The sequence below is a fragment of the Agelaius phoeniceus genome, chromosome 4 (genome assembly GCF_051311805.1).
Source record: "Agelaius phoeniceus isolate bAgePho1 chromosome 4, bAgePho1.hap1, whole genome shotgun sequence".
Taxonomy (NCBI): domain Eukaryota; kingdom Metazoa; phylum Chordata; class Aves; order Passeriformes; family Icteridae; genus Agelaius; species Agelaius phoeniceus.
Genome location: NC_135268.1, coordinates 36,063,349 through 36,078,430, shown reverse-complemented (window position 1 = coordinate 36,078,430; position 15,082 = coordinate 36,063,349). Strand labels below are relative to the sequence as shown.

The 15,082-nt window shown below is 35.7% G+C and overlaps 1 protein-coding gene across 3 annotated transcripts in view; it reads left to right on the top strand.

Annotated features, from left to right (window-relative positions):
* Positions 1 to 2,896, top strand: part of SPOCK3 (SPARC (osteonectin), cwcv and kazal like domains proteoglycan 3) — a 165,661-nt gene extending 162,765 nt beyond the window's left edge. For all 3 annotated transcript variants that reach the window (XM_077177279.1, XM_054632779.2, XM_077177278.1), the window contains one exon: positions 841 to 2,896. In XM_077177279.1, coding sequence (XP_077033394.1) covers positions 841 to 1,013 — 173 coding nt within the window. In that variant the 3' untranslated portion in view covers positions 1,014 to 2,896. The remainder of the gene's footprint in view (positions 1 to 840) is intronic.
* The last annotated feature ends 12,186 nt before the right edge of the window (positions 2,897 to 15,082 follow it).

The window sequence follows — 15,082 nt, the reverse complement described above, 5'->3', positions numbered from 1 at the left end:
CACTGTGTCAGCTATTAATAGACCCCTTACACATGCTTGGCATAGTGTGTATAAACCCAGGACAAATTAATTTTCTAGAGCAGCGTTAGATAAGTCCCATAATGTTTCATTTTATTCCTTTGGGTAATCAGCATGCAAGTGAATTCAATTTGATATTTTTTTCAGTTTATATTTGAGGGAATTGACAATGTTTTTAGCACACTAAATCTTCCCTTATTTTTCCCTTCCCTACAGCATTGTGCAGCTTCTTCCAAGAATTCCCATGTCACCTTTATTTGATGTCCCAGATATAAAAGATGAAAAAAAAAGTATTTTTCCTTTTTCTTTTAAAAAAAAGTCATTTATGACTCCTTTTCACTTTTTCTCCAACAAAAGAACATAGCCTGAAGCAGAGAGTAAATTGTACACAGTATTTGAGGTACAAGCTCAGGCCTATTGTCCATCTTATCCAGGATCATTTCTAGATAAATGGACAGTTTGGTATAATTCAAGATGATATGTAAGAAGTGAGCCATAGTCAGGGTATATTATCTATCAGTGGTCCTTATTGCCATCTGTAAGTTGGACTTAAATTTTTTAAATTGTTCCTAGCACTCATTACAGTTCTACAAATCCATAACATTTGTCTCCTTTTGTTAACACTGAGAAATTAATTCAATATTGAGGTGGGTTTTTATGACAAAAGAATCTTCCTATTATTTATATTTTATTTTTATGTAACACTCTGCAGTTGTCCTGAAAGTAAATATTCTGATGTGCCTTTTGTATGATTATGTAAAATATACTATAACTATGTAGTGTATCTTGCGAGTCTTTTCTATAACTATCGTACCTTTTTAGCTATCGATTTAGAGACTTCAGGTGACTTTGCCTCTGGTGATTTCCATGAATGGACAGATGATGAAGATGATGAAGATGAAATAATGAACGATGAAGATGAAATTGAAGATGATGATGAAGATGAAGGGGATGATGATGACGATGATGACGATGATCATGATGGATATATTTGATGATATTAGGAGGTCCCTATGTTGTACCTTTCTAAATTTCACAAGATGATATTTCATAAAATCCCTTTGCTCTCCAAGATCAAAAGGGTTCTAACAAATATGTATATTTTGTATGATTATTTCAAACATTGCAGCTGGAGTCATAGACTTTTTTGTTTAAATAAGAATAATTATATCATGTGCTTTTGAGTTTTTAAATTCCGTTGTGCTGAAGAAAACACATTGGAATTCTAGCCTGAAGAAAAAAATGTTATGTGCTACTGAAAATATATATATGTGCAAAACACACTAAAAAGCCAACCAGTCTCTTCAAAATTCTGCTGAAAAAATATTTGCCCTTACTTGGAACTGTGCATGTCCTCCTCAGAATGCATACTGTGACTTACCTTCAGCTCTGTCAGTGTGTTAGGCCCTGAAAATGTCCATTTAATGAATCAGAAATGTATTGCAGTAGAAAAACATTGATGCACAAGTAGCATCTCAACCAGCCTTTAATTAACCAAAGGTATGGAGAAAAATCAGCAGGGAAAACTGTAGCAAAGTCCTCCTTTGCATTTGTAGTTATGTTTTTTATTGGGAAATGGCTAGATTATTGAAAGGATTTTTCAAAATCAGTAGCATGGACAAGCACCAGTTCTGTAATTCTAAAATTTTCTTGTCCTTCCTTTTTTTGGTTTCATGTCAAGGTCATATAAGCTTTATCATTATTTACTGAATCATTGCTTCACTCTTTGTGGTTTCTCTGTATTTCTCTCTAATCAGACTAGCATAAAATATTTACATTGGGAAAAAAGATTTGCTTAAAGTTTATTACCTTTATACATTACTGTATTTCAGAGTATTGTCACTTGCCCCAGGGTAGTTTTTAATAAATGTATAATGATGCTTTTTATTTTCTTATTTTGGGAAATAGTTTTGCTCTTTATCTTGATTCATGTTGTTTTCTGTTACTAGTGCAGAAACTTATAGAACGTATTGTAAAGGTGCCTTGCAAAATAGAACTAGAGAGGTTTTAGCATGCATACCAGTATAGGATGTTAGGCAATAGCTAAGCACACCCAATTACCAAAATAATACCAGTGTAGGTACTGCTGCTGGAATGAAGAAAATGGATTATTTTAATTTTTTTCCTATTATTATGTAATTACCATGTGGTCTAGATTATACTTATTGTGTAGAGTAGCACTCAAGATTTGACTGTAGAGAAAATTACTTTAATCACTGTATTTATGTTAGCATGTTAATTAATCGTGTAGACATTTTGGGACTCCACCATCTTCATTCATATCCTGTCTGTTTCTTTCTGCCCAGAATAAAATTGACATGACCTGCATAATGTGTTACTGCAGGCTGTATAATTTAAAAATGAGTCACTGATTTCCCATCATTAATAAAAGGAAAATCAGATTCTTATTTGAATTAATTTCTACACAGTAAATACTAAATCTAATGTTTATCTTATGTAATATTAAAAAGTATAATGCATTTTCTTTTTTACTGTTTCTGTATAGTTTGCAAAATAAAAACTCTTGTAACCAACCTTTGGCCAGCATAGCCCATCATTTTGACTTTTTACATAGTCTGAAATGTAGAATCAGGAAGAATTCATGTTTCAGATACATTTTACCTATTAAAATATGTATTTATTTGAATAAAGCCATTAATGTTTTATTTTCATTAAAAGTATTTGAATAGGGCAAAACACATAGGGAGCTTCTGATTTTCTGTGATTTCACTGATTTTTCTATAGCTTTGTTATGTACTTTTATGACATTGTCTTCATTTCATAGTAAAGAAAGAGAGACAGACTTCTTCTTAAGCTTGGTCATAATTTGTGAGGCATAGTTGTATTATTTTCTTAAATAAAGTCAGTTAAGAGTTTACCATTCTGATAGTGGGATTTTGTCAAAGAACAGTTTCTTATGACTGAAATTCACTGATATATAAACTGATTTTAAATAAAGAAGCTAAAGAAAAAGTGTTGTCATTATTGGCTGATGCAGTAAGTACTGTTGTGGGGAATTTTTTTGCATGTGACAAGTGGTTATTAGATGACAAACTAAAAATGAATTTCATTAAAACTTTTGATACTAGAATTAAAGGGAATTCATAATGTGTTTTGTCTAAAGGGATTCCAGTATGAGGACCTTTCTGAATACAACTGTCATGCAGAAGAGCCTGAAAGATGTTTATATTCTTTCTTCCCTGAAAATTCCCCACTGAATTGAAAGAGGAGTATACATGCATTTTAGTCCCTGAGTATTAAAGCTACTTAGCATAAATTCAGAAGTAAGTCAAGATAGTTAAATTCACTAAAGAACAGTGACAGTGGGGAATATGGATAATTTTGGTTTATTTTTGTGGTCCAAAACTAAAACAGCAACAACAAAAATTTTAATTGTTACATATTCCTGAGGAAAAGCCAGAGAAGAGGCTCATACAGTGTAAATCTTCCCTTGAAAACATCCTTTTGTTTTGTAAAAGATAGGTAACTGTCTATGGATCAATACAGTAGTGTTGGTTACCTTTTATGATACCAGAGGAACTGGAAACTACTTCAGTGTGTGCTTCTTTCCTGCATTCAAGAAATGCAGGAGATCAGGAGCAGCTGGAATAAATAAAGGCAAAGGCTGATAACGTAAATTTACTGAATATCTAAACCATTCAGAAGCTTTTTCCTGCTTTCCATAAAATGCAAGAATTTGCACAGATGTCTGTCCTCATGACTACAGTCATGCAGAAAGCAGTCGGGAGCCCTTGACTATTTTTACAGTGTTGCTGTCATTTTTTGTTTTTTCTGATCTTACAGTTCTACACATGTATTTATAGATAGGCAAAGATTGTGATGTACATTTGGAGATTTTCAGGCAGAGTGATTAATCCTTATGCTCTTCTGAGAATGTGTGGAATTATAAGTCTCAGTTTCATTGAAAAGTAAGGAATGCCAAGCTCAGTGCAACAAAATATATAGCCCTTGAAAGAAGTATTTTGGGTCAAGGCACAGATGTGCTTAGTTTAGAAGGAAATGAATTAGTGTCATTAGTTTGCTTATATGAAAATTGGATTATTGACAAGACTGAGGAAGATGGATCATAATGATAGTAGGAAAATTTTTGCCTATTTTGGGCACATGAACAAGAACTGGATTTCTCTTATTCTTACTTAAAAATTCCACTAGCTGGGTAGAATAATAAAAGTTTATCAGGATGTGGATTAGCTTTATGCTTCATAGGAAATTTAAAAGTATTTTTATTTACAGATTCTTTGTGAAAGCAGTGAACGTATTTCTAATTACTAAAAGCTTTTGAAAATTGAATTTAAATAAAGCGGTGGCAGCACAAATTTATTTGAAATACTGTAATTCTTTTTACTTTTTTTTCAGCTAATTCAAGTATATATGAGTCGCAAATCATTCACAATTTCATTTCAGCGAGTGCAGTGGACAATAAAGTAGTTTGTCAGCAAGTTCCTGTGTGAAGAGAGATTGGTATTACATAAAGAAGAATCCAATAGATTGGAAGAATCTCTAGCTTAACCAGGTACCACTTGGGTGAGTAATTAAAACCAAGTTTTAAGAAACTCAGCCACCTCCTGAAGGCAAATACAATATGCTGAATTAAACGTCATGTCACAATTGGATTTTTGTTAACACACTGTCTCTGTACTTACTGTGCAGGAGGGGTACAGTTTTCTAATTTGTTAATTCTTCCAGTCAAAAAGCAGTGGAAATTACTCTGAAGTTAAGGAACCAGAGCAAGAATGGGAAACAGAGTTGCCTAGCCTAAAAGATGAGGCCTCCACTTGAATTTTTTGTTGTGTTTCAGATGCTATTGAATCAAATCCTGAAAAAGAGACTTCTGCACACTATGTGTCTCCTTGAAGGTGAGTTTTACAAGTGAAATCCATGTGCATATTTTTAAAAAGAATTTCCATGCCATAGTGTTAGCAATAGTGCAAGACATTTTATATTTCTTCACCAGCTTTCCACAAAACTCCATAAAAAAATTTCATCCAAACTTCAGGCAGGGACATGCACAAAGCTGGTGTTTACACCTGTAGCCATTTTTACCAAGGTGGTTGAAATTTATCAGTTAAGATGAACAGAGAGGTCACCTGTTCACCTTCTCTACCCATAATATTTGCAGCTCTTTTGTAAACTCCTGGAGCATCCAGCAGTCTGCTGAATTAAAAAAAAAAATAAAAAACATTAATACATATCCTTCCAACTCAGATCATTATTTCCGTATGCCTTAGGGGGTGGAGGGCCACAAGAAGATTTCTCAAGTCTGGGGTTTAAGAGGAGAGTATTGGCTATTAAAACATGTTGATTTTGTTTGAAAACTAGCAAAGATAACTGAGCTTTTCACTTGTTTTAGGAAACACCTGGCAATAGCAATTTATAGGAAGAATCCAGTTTTGCAGTTAGAGTGCCATAATTCTTTTTCCTTATTTCTTAACAATAATGCAGTTCTTTGAAAGTACACTGTGAGTCACATTTGATTGGTTGTGGGCATTATGCAAAACTTCTTCAGAACTTGTTCAGTTTTATTATACCTCTGCAGTAAATTTTATTAATGTGCATTAATTCCGTTGGGCTGCATTAATGTTAAGGAACTGAAACATGCTTTAATCCAAAATCTGTTGGGCGAAGTTTCTATTTGTTTTTTAGTGGAAACATTCATTATTGAAGTAAACAAAACTTAAGAAATGATTTTACAAATGGCACCAGTAAAATCCAAGCCAATTCACCCAAAGTAAAAAATTACTGTAAAAAACATGCTCAGGCATGGGTTTTTTTCGTAGGAGGCATAGATTTTAGTGTTGAGTATGAAGTGGTTAAAAGTGGATTAAGAATTCTTCCTGCTGTAACATCTGTGGCAGCTACCTGAACAAAACAAATGTATCTGTAGGAAGTTTATGTATTTATTTTGTGTTGATAAATTTTCACATTTGCTTAGTATGATGAAGATTTGTGCAAAGCAGAGATTTGTGTGTCTGTGCTGTGTCATCATTGTGATTAATGGATATCACCAGTTTATAGGTCAGTGTAACTCAGAGTATGCACAATGTGAAATGACACTGCATCAGCACAAGATGATGGTACCAGTCTGTATTTCTTCATGTTCAAGTGAACTTGTTTCCCTCAATTTCCCCACATGTTTGGAAAGATAGAGTCGTTTTCAGTGAAAGACAGAAATCAAATGTTGGGCTACTCCCTTCAGCAGTAAGAACTCTAGGATCTGTCCCTAGAAATCCTGCCAGAATACAGGAAGAAGGCTCTTTTGAAGGCAAGCAGATGCATGATTTAGGTAAGACAAATTACTCTTAATAGTTTTGAAAAGAAAACCTACCCATAGTTTAAATTTATGCCTTGAAAATGTACCTGAATATAATGTACCTGAATATAATCTTTGCTCGTCAGAAGACAATTCCTAGTTAAAAAAAACAAAACAAAACAAACCAGGAAACAACCCAAGACAGTAATGCTGAAAGTAAGGCAAGTTCAAAGGGAAGGAAGGCAGGAGAAACATTAGAATGTGACAGCATTGGGATGGCATTTATGTCTCTGAGTAACTGACTGATCCTGTCACTGAATTAAAAAGTGTGAGGATTTGAAGTTCATTGCTCATGGTGCTCTTTCCCCTCATAATTTCACCACATGTGTTTTTATTAGGCTATGTAGCCTTCTAGCATATCTTCACATCAGAAATAACACATAAATGCTGAGATGAGCTCAGTTCCCACAGTGGCATCTGTAGGAATTGCACCATTAAGCAGCCCAGAAGCCGAGGACATTACTGACACATTGTCATTCCTCAGGAGTTTTATAGCAGGTGTTTGTCCAGATGTACTTTAATATATCCATTACAAATGCTTGTTTGACTCAGTACAAGGAAGTGACCAGAGTTTTTGCTTTTATAAATGGTAATTTGCTCAGATTCTGACATAAAAGTGGCATACCATTGACAGTAATATCTCTTGTACATTAAGATAGCTTGATTTTCATGTAGTGGAAATGGTTTTACTATTTTATCTCTCTGCATAGCTACTTTAATTTGAATCAGCAATAATAGCAGAAAAAGAATTGTCTTCTAAGTAAATTTCCTATATCAGTTTTGTAAAGATAAAAACCCATCAGTATTGACTCAAGGGATGTCTTAAGGGGCCAAAGAGGTAATGAGTAGATCCCCTAATACAATTCACTCCTATGATTCATAGATCTGCCTTTCACCATAAGCACTAGCTGCCTGGTTAGCTGTTGTCTGCCCATACATAGATTTCAATTCTAATGAGAAAGTGAGTGAGAGAAGCTCTCTTTTTTCCCCCTTTCAAATCTATAATGCATCTTTTACTGTTAATTAGAGGTCAGTTTGTATTAAATTGTCTCCCACTCTACTGCTTCTTGAATGCCATTACGCAGAAATGGGAAAAAAAGGGGCTAATAATCTTCAACAGCAGGAATGAAATTGCACAAGATTTCTATTATTTGTTGCTGTACAGAAGTAGGTCTTTTTCTTTCTATGTGCAGACAGGAATCTTGCTGTGCAGCCCCTGTGTCCTTTGAGGGCATGGTGCTGTCATGAGCAGGGCAGGGGTTTGGGAACCTCTGCTGCCTGGCACAGCTGATCTCTGTGCTGCCCTCCCCGATGGCTCAGCTGTGCTGACCTGGCCACAGAGGATCCACAGAGGCTGCACACAGGCTGTGTTTGCTGAAGGGGAACTGCCTGTGCCTCCTGAAGGGCTTAGTGGTACTGCTGCTGCTGCTCCTGCTTGCCTGAATGTGGTGGAAGAAAGGGAGAGATTTTTCTCTTTTAGAATAGTGAGGTTATATAGACTGGATAGTCCCACAACAGTGGCCCCTCTGGTGCCTGTACTTCATCTTCACAAAAGATATTCACTCTGTGAGGTGTGTCAACTTCTCAATTTCTCCTGGTTGTACCAGCCCAAAATAGCCAGCTGCTTTTCCCTTTCATTTTATCTATCTCAAAAAGAAATAAATACTGTGCTTGTGAGATTTGTTTCTCATTTTTCTGAAGCGTTCTTTGTCCAACTCTTGTTAAAAAAAATAGTCTAAACAGGAGAAGAAAACAAGGCAGAAGTGTAAAAAAATAGTAAACTGCTAACACAGAATTGTGGAAAAGAGTAACATATTGAGGGTGAGAAAGCCTCACACCACTCTTACTCCTCCTAACTTAAACTAACTTACTTACTTTAGCTTTGTGACCTTTGTCTGCACCAATCTGTAGACAGCATTTAATTTAAACACTTCCGGGATTTCACCAGCTCATGGAGCAAACATCTGCAAATTGCCAAAGCTATATTTTCCTCATGGGAAGAATTCCAGTCACTCTCCCTTAAGACAATAATTGCAATGGATAAAGCTCAACATGTGATTTTTTTTGTTTTTTGAGTGTCTAATTCATTCATTAATATGGTGCAGTATAATTTCTTCCATTCCCTTGAGTTCTGTAGGACCAATCTCACATGCCACAAAATATAATCATCAACTCAGTATAAGAATACCAGAGCATCTAAGATGTGATACATTGAACCAAAGGAACTGATGTCCACTGAGCTTTGCCTTTACCCCATGGAAGACCATCACACAGCTGTGACTTAGTAAAGGTGCGTTGTAGTGCTGTCTAGCAGACACTACCGGGCAAAAACTTAAGAGAAATATACAAATGTAAATGGAAACAAATATAAAGGATTACTGGTTATGACAATAGTTTCTTTTTGTCCCCTACAACAACATCATCTTCAGGGTATGGTCCATTTGTAGTGCTAATCTGGCCCTTCCTCTCAATCTTACTGGACCAGATACAGGTTTTAGACAAGGTACTGTCATTTCTCACCTAAAATAGATTCAGAAGGTCAACACATGGACTACACAAACATGTAAACAAAAAGAGCAACAGCCATTAATGACACCTATAAGGCGGCCCTTTCTTTCAGAAAATTAATTTCTATAAATATGCTTCTAGGCATTGCTCAGGTTTATTGGTTCACTGGAAGTGACTTCTAATTCTTCTAATTCAAACTATGAAAAAACATGGTAAATGCTGACTTTCCTTATTGAAGCTGTTGAAAAGAAGCAAACCAGAACTTTTTTTAGTACATTCCCCCTGATCTACAAGTTGGCCTTCAAGTGGCATCTTCTTAGCAGGATCACAAAGCATGCTCTGAAGAATTGGCCTTGCCTACAAAAACAGTGGGTATGACTTTCAATTGTATATCTTCTTACTTAGTTAAACTAATATCTTTTTCCCATTTTTAAATGTGAAACTTTAAATGAAATGTGAAGTGGTGAGACTTCTTTTTCTTTCTGAAGAGCCTGATCATTGTTCTTCTACTCTCTTAAGCTACTCTCTACTGAAAATTATCACAGCTAATAGCTGTCTGTTGCACAAATCGATTCTCCATGCATCTACATCTGTTCTACACCTTCATTTTATCCTTTTTGTCATTAAATTCCACTCTTCTAGGAATTATAGCAGTAGTCAGGAGGCTCCAAGGTTGTTCTTGGTCTCAGAGTTTCATATGCTCAATCAATCTCTTTAAGCAGATGACTCCACATGATTTGTGTAGCAGCAGATGGCCTACTTCATATTCCTTGAGAATTAGCAATTGACTCAGAAAAGTTTACACTATTCTTTTTCCTCTTATACTATATCTTTGCTGTCACACTTGTTTCTTTGGAATGCTCCTTGAAAGGAGGCTTACCTAGTGGAAATTTGTCAAATTTGTTATAAAAGTCCAAATAATCAAGTTGCATGTCTTGCCATTGTTGACTTTCATTGTAAATTCATCAAATGGAAACATCCTGGTAGGCAAGAGCTCCTGAGGGGCTTATTACCCTTTACTTGTCAAACAGGACTGGGAAACCCACATCTGGATCCTCAGGGAAAAAGCCAGTACGTGACCTATTGGCTGGAGTTGGTATTCTGTCTAAAAGAATCACATAGAATCCCAGAATGGGCCAGGTTGGAAGGCACCACAGGAGGTCATCTGGTCCAGCCTCCCTGCTCAAACAAGGTCATCCCAGAGCACAAGGCGCAGGCTGTGTCCAGATGGTTCTCCAGTGAGGGAGACTCCACCCCCTCTCTGGACAATCTGTTCCAGTGCTCACTCACCTGCACAGTAAAAAATTTCTTGCCCATATTCAGATGGAACTTCCTGTGCATCAGTTTCTGCCCACTGCCTCTTGTCCCATTGCTTGATTTATCCTACTTAAGGATCTCATCCAGCAGTATTTTAAAAAAATGGATGAAAAAAATAGTGAGCTTTCTTTCACCAGCATTTTTGACATTAATAGCATTTGACTGACATAAAGGAGTCACTGATAATTTACTCTAACATGGTTTTGAAGAAAAAGACCTTTATAGCAATTCAAATGTAATTTTATTTTTTCATGAGAAATTATTTAATACTGCACTCATGTTAGAACCTAGATTTTTATGTCAATCCTGGTTAAATGATAATTTGAAAGTATTTGAAGTTTATTTATTTAATTATTTTTTTATTACTGGGTAAGAAGTAATTTATGCTTTTTTAACTAAGACAGTTTAAAGACATTTTTTTATCTTTTCTTTCTCCCTCTTTTTTTTCTTTCTTTCTTTTTTTTTTCCTAGTAGGTGAAATGGATACATGCAAAACCTGTATCTTATAGCTACTTTAATTTAATTTAAAACTGCACTTGCCACCACCTGCCAAATCCCATAATGGAAGTAGTATAATGCCATAGTGACTATGCTAGCAGTGTTGTAACTAACATGAATTTATTCTTAATGTTGCTAACACTAGAAAACAATGCAAATCTCACCTGGAAACCTCATATGTTTTCCAGACCTAAAATTTTTTAAGAGCTGCCAAAATGCTTTCATCTCAGAGTCAATCCTCAGAATTTTCTCATTTGGCACTTGCCCATTTCAGGTTAAGTACATCTCCTCAGTATGCATAGTGTATATTTAGGGACAAGGCCAAGTTCAGCTAGGGTCAAACCCCATTTATGTCCCCAGAGGGACATAAATGGGACAGGAGACAGATCTTTCCCCAAAGTTTCCCCAGAATTAACTGTTTTTATTTAGCCCTTTCAGGCTCCTTATTTTCTATGAGGAATTATTTATAAGACCAAATGTGTAAATTTGTGAAAAAGAAGGATTCATGGAAGAGAAGAAGGATTAGTACTGCCTTCAGATGTGCTTTTTTATATGCATTTTTTGGAAGCTGTTTCCTTTGGTACAGGATTCTACCCATGAAATAATTTTTAAATTTCCTTTAGACATGTTTGTTTGGGCTTTTTTCCCCCTTTTGTGTCTTTCCTTTTTGTATTTACTTGTAGGCTTGAAGAGTAGTGGCCAAAGGTGTTTCACATGATAGTGGTGGTGTTTTACACTAGTTTGTTCTTAGGATTTGTTCTATTTTTAGTAGTCCACCAGAAATTAGTGATTTGGTATGTAGATATTTAGAAAGATAGAGTCATTCCACAAAAGTGTCACTCAGTGTCTTCTTGCACTTTACAGATTTAGGTATTTTTAATGTGCAACCTCTGGGACACCAAAATTCATCATCTTCATTTTTGAGGGTAACGTCTGAAACTTTTCAACGTAATGAAAAGATTTCAATTTTATTTGATATTGCAAGGTTAGGACCAGGGATATGATTAATGCTATCTGTGAAAATAGTGTTTAACTAAAATTTTCTGTGGACAAAGTGCATTGTTATGGTTATTGCTTCAGAATGGAATTCAGTCTCTGAAGAGTGGATTCCAGAAAAGCTGTGGTAGTGACTACTCTTGGATGAACACTGGATGACAGAACTAATGGATTATTACACGCATGTGTTTGCCACACAGAAGATAAGTTTAAACTTCTGCTTACAAAAGGGTGATCGTAAATCCTCCATTGCAATATACAAACAGGAAGGCCTTGTTTCTAAACAGGAAATTAAATAAAAATAAATAATTGCAATAAGTAAAGTTTTTATTATATAGCATATGTTCCAGATTTTGGTAAAATGTAGTTACACAATTTCCCATTTTGCTTTTAAAATGTGCAAAGTACTGCACAAGTGTACGTATATTAAATATTATATGTGTGCTATGCAATAACTTGGATAAACCTAAAAATATTCTATTTGTATTTAAGTTCTTCTCCTGATCATATAAAACACTAATCTTGTTAAAATCTTGACCATCAGCAATCCTGACCCTAAAAACAATTTAAAAACACAACAAAACTTTTTGGCAAAATTTTTAGATTTTTTTCTTCATTAGAAATTAAAAAAAGAAAACAAAACACTATTTATATTCCTTTTTGTATTATTTTAAAGACATCTTCATAATTTTTCTGGTGAACATAATTTTTCTGTAATGAAGGGAGAAGAGTTTTAGACTCTCCATCCTTGGAAACATTCAAAAGCCATCTGGACACGGTCCTGGGCAACCTGTTCAAGGTGATCCTGCTTGAACAGAAGGTTGTACAAGGTGATGTCCAGAGGTCCCTTCCAACCTCAGCCATTCTGTAATTCTGTGAGACTGAAGTAAGAAAAACATCATCTACTCACTGTTTGTCATTGATCTTAGATAGGATTCACAGAATCACACAATCCCTGGGTTGGAAGAGACCTTCAAGGTCATTGACTCCGACTCATGCCCTAACACCTCAGCCAAACCATGGCAACGAGTGACACATACCATTTTTTTTAAACACATCCAGGGATGGTGACTCCACCACCACCCTGGGTAAGTCATTCCAGTACTTGATCACTCTTTCCATGGCAAACTTTTTTCCTAATATCCAACCTGTATTTCCATTGCTGCAGCTTGAGACTGTGACCTCTCGTTCTGTCTGCAGAAAGTTGCTGCCTGCAGAAAGAGACCGACCCCCACCTGACTGCAACCACCTTCCAGGGAGTCTGTAGAGAGTGGTAGGACATGTCAACCCTTCTTCCTCACCTGTTTCCTGTTAAAGAGTGCTGGAAAACAGCTGGCATTATTTAGGGTCCTCATTATTTAAGTAGCACTAACTGAAATGGAGCCAAGATCTTTCTGGGCCCTCCATGTGTTGATGTGATGCAGATCAGAGTAACCAACGGTTTCATACATAAAGCAGACACGTGTTCCTGTTTGATGAGAGTTTCTGCTGGTCCTTGGTGAATTTCAGAGAATAATTTTTTTATTACTTTTCTGGGGAGAAGGGAGTTTTTTGGGGACAGGATACAGGGAGAAGAAGAGATTTATAGAAAGAAGTTTGAATTGAAAGGCCAGAACTTGATATGAATATACTTACAAGACTTCCCTCTCCCAAAAATAGAATTGTTCTGTATAACATGTGCCATTTATTATTTTTAACTCAATAATACAACCAAACTCTTGTCCTTGTCAAGGAGTACTACAGGCTGTGGATCTCTGCTGTTCCACAAAATATTCTAATTCATGTTTTTTACTCAATTGATACTTTTGGTTGATCTAGCTTTTTCTTCTTTTAGTAAAAAAAAGTTGTGATGTTTTACCATTTCCATATTTGTGAAAGTTACTGCAAAGTTTTCCATGTCATTGTTTTGTGTCTATGCATCCTCTCTGCTAACAGTTTTAGTAATCAGTTTCTTTCTCCTCCTGCTTGATTTATTTCACTACCAATCTGACCTTAAAATAAATCTGGGATTAAAAGCTTCATTTAGTTTCACCATTCAGGAACAGATAGCCATAGTTTCATTGGACTACTTGCAAAAGTAGTTTGGATTTCACCCAGAAATATTGAAGAAAATGTCACTAGGAAGCCCAGTCACAGGAGAAAGGAATCCTCTCCCCATTTCTTACACACAAGGACTCTCAATAGCAGGTTTTTTGCCAGTACAAGTGAAATCACTAGAGAAATCTTTGGATGATTTTCTTTCTGCTGTCTGTTTTTATTAGGTTGCTTAAATATTTATTGTATGTTGGCTGTCTGGAAAGAAAGGTTATTGTGACTAAGTAGTAAAGAGAATCAGGATTTGAGTAACTCCACAGTTATGACAGAAAAGGACATATTTTCCAGTGACAGCAGGGACTGGGGCTGGCAGCATGCTGCGAGATCTCTGATTAAGTGAGTAGTTACAATGTGATGTGGCAGCTTAAGCATCAGAGAAACTCTTTTTGTATTATTTCCATGGAAAGGAATGATTGATGGGATACCAGATTTTTTTTGGCCTATTCTCTGCAAGTTTTTGTGATTCAGAAGCAAAACAGAAGTCTTTACCCAATTTGAAAATAATTCCTCATTGTCTGGTAAATAGTATTTTTGTCTGAGACAGAATAGAAAAATGTCCTGAGTAAAAGTGAGTCTTGCCTTATTGTCTAAATGCTGTAGGATGCGTTTAATAAATTCCTTGTAATCTAAGTGATGTGGGTTGTGTTTCCTCTAAGGCCATGTTCCTTCACCTTAGATATTTGTTAGTGCTAATCTTGAACCTCAGTCTCCCCTACGGTATCTGGATGAGTTAACATTGGACAGGCAAGAAAGCAAATTTCTAAATCCTCTTACCATCCTGAAACAAAAAGTCCTTAATGGGTCTTGGAAACTTTGACTTGCTTTGCAGTCAAAAGAAAAAATTAATGACAACATGCAGAAAAACATTTTATCACTGAAGTCTTCACAGCCTTGCAAAGCTGAATTGCCTGTCAAATGTAAGAAAAAGAAGTCTAGCTAATCCCCTAAACACATAATAATTAGCAAGTTGTCACATTTTTAGACCTGAATAGCTGTAAAAAAAAAATTAAATGGCCTAAAAAGAGCTTAAAATAAAATCACTCTTCCTCTGTTGATTTGGAAATGCCCCGTAATGAAGTTACTGGCAAATGACTATGTGATGTCTGGAATATATTTACAGAGAAACAATTAATATCTATTATAGGAAGATTCATATTCATTCTTGCTGTGACAAGGTGGCTGTGCTGTAAAATCAAATTAAAAATGGACATTAACATGTGGGATCCACATTTGTTCCCAAATGCCACTTCTGGAGTCCATGGGCAGTGTGTCCCTTCAGCTGTAGATCAGCACTGCAGTCCTGCTCAGCTGTCAACACCC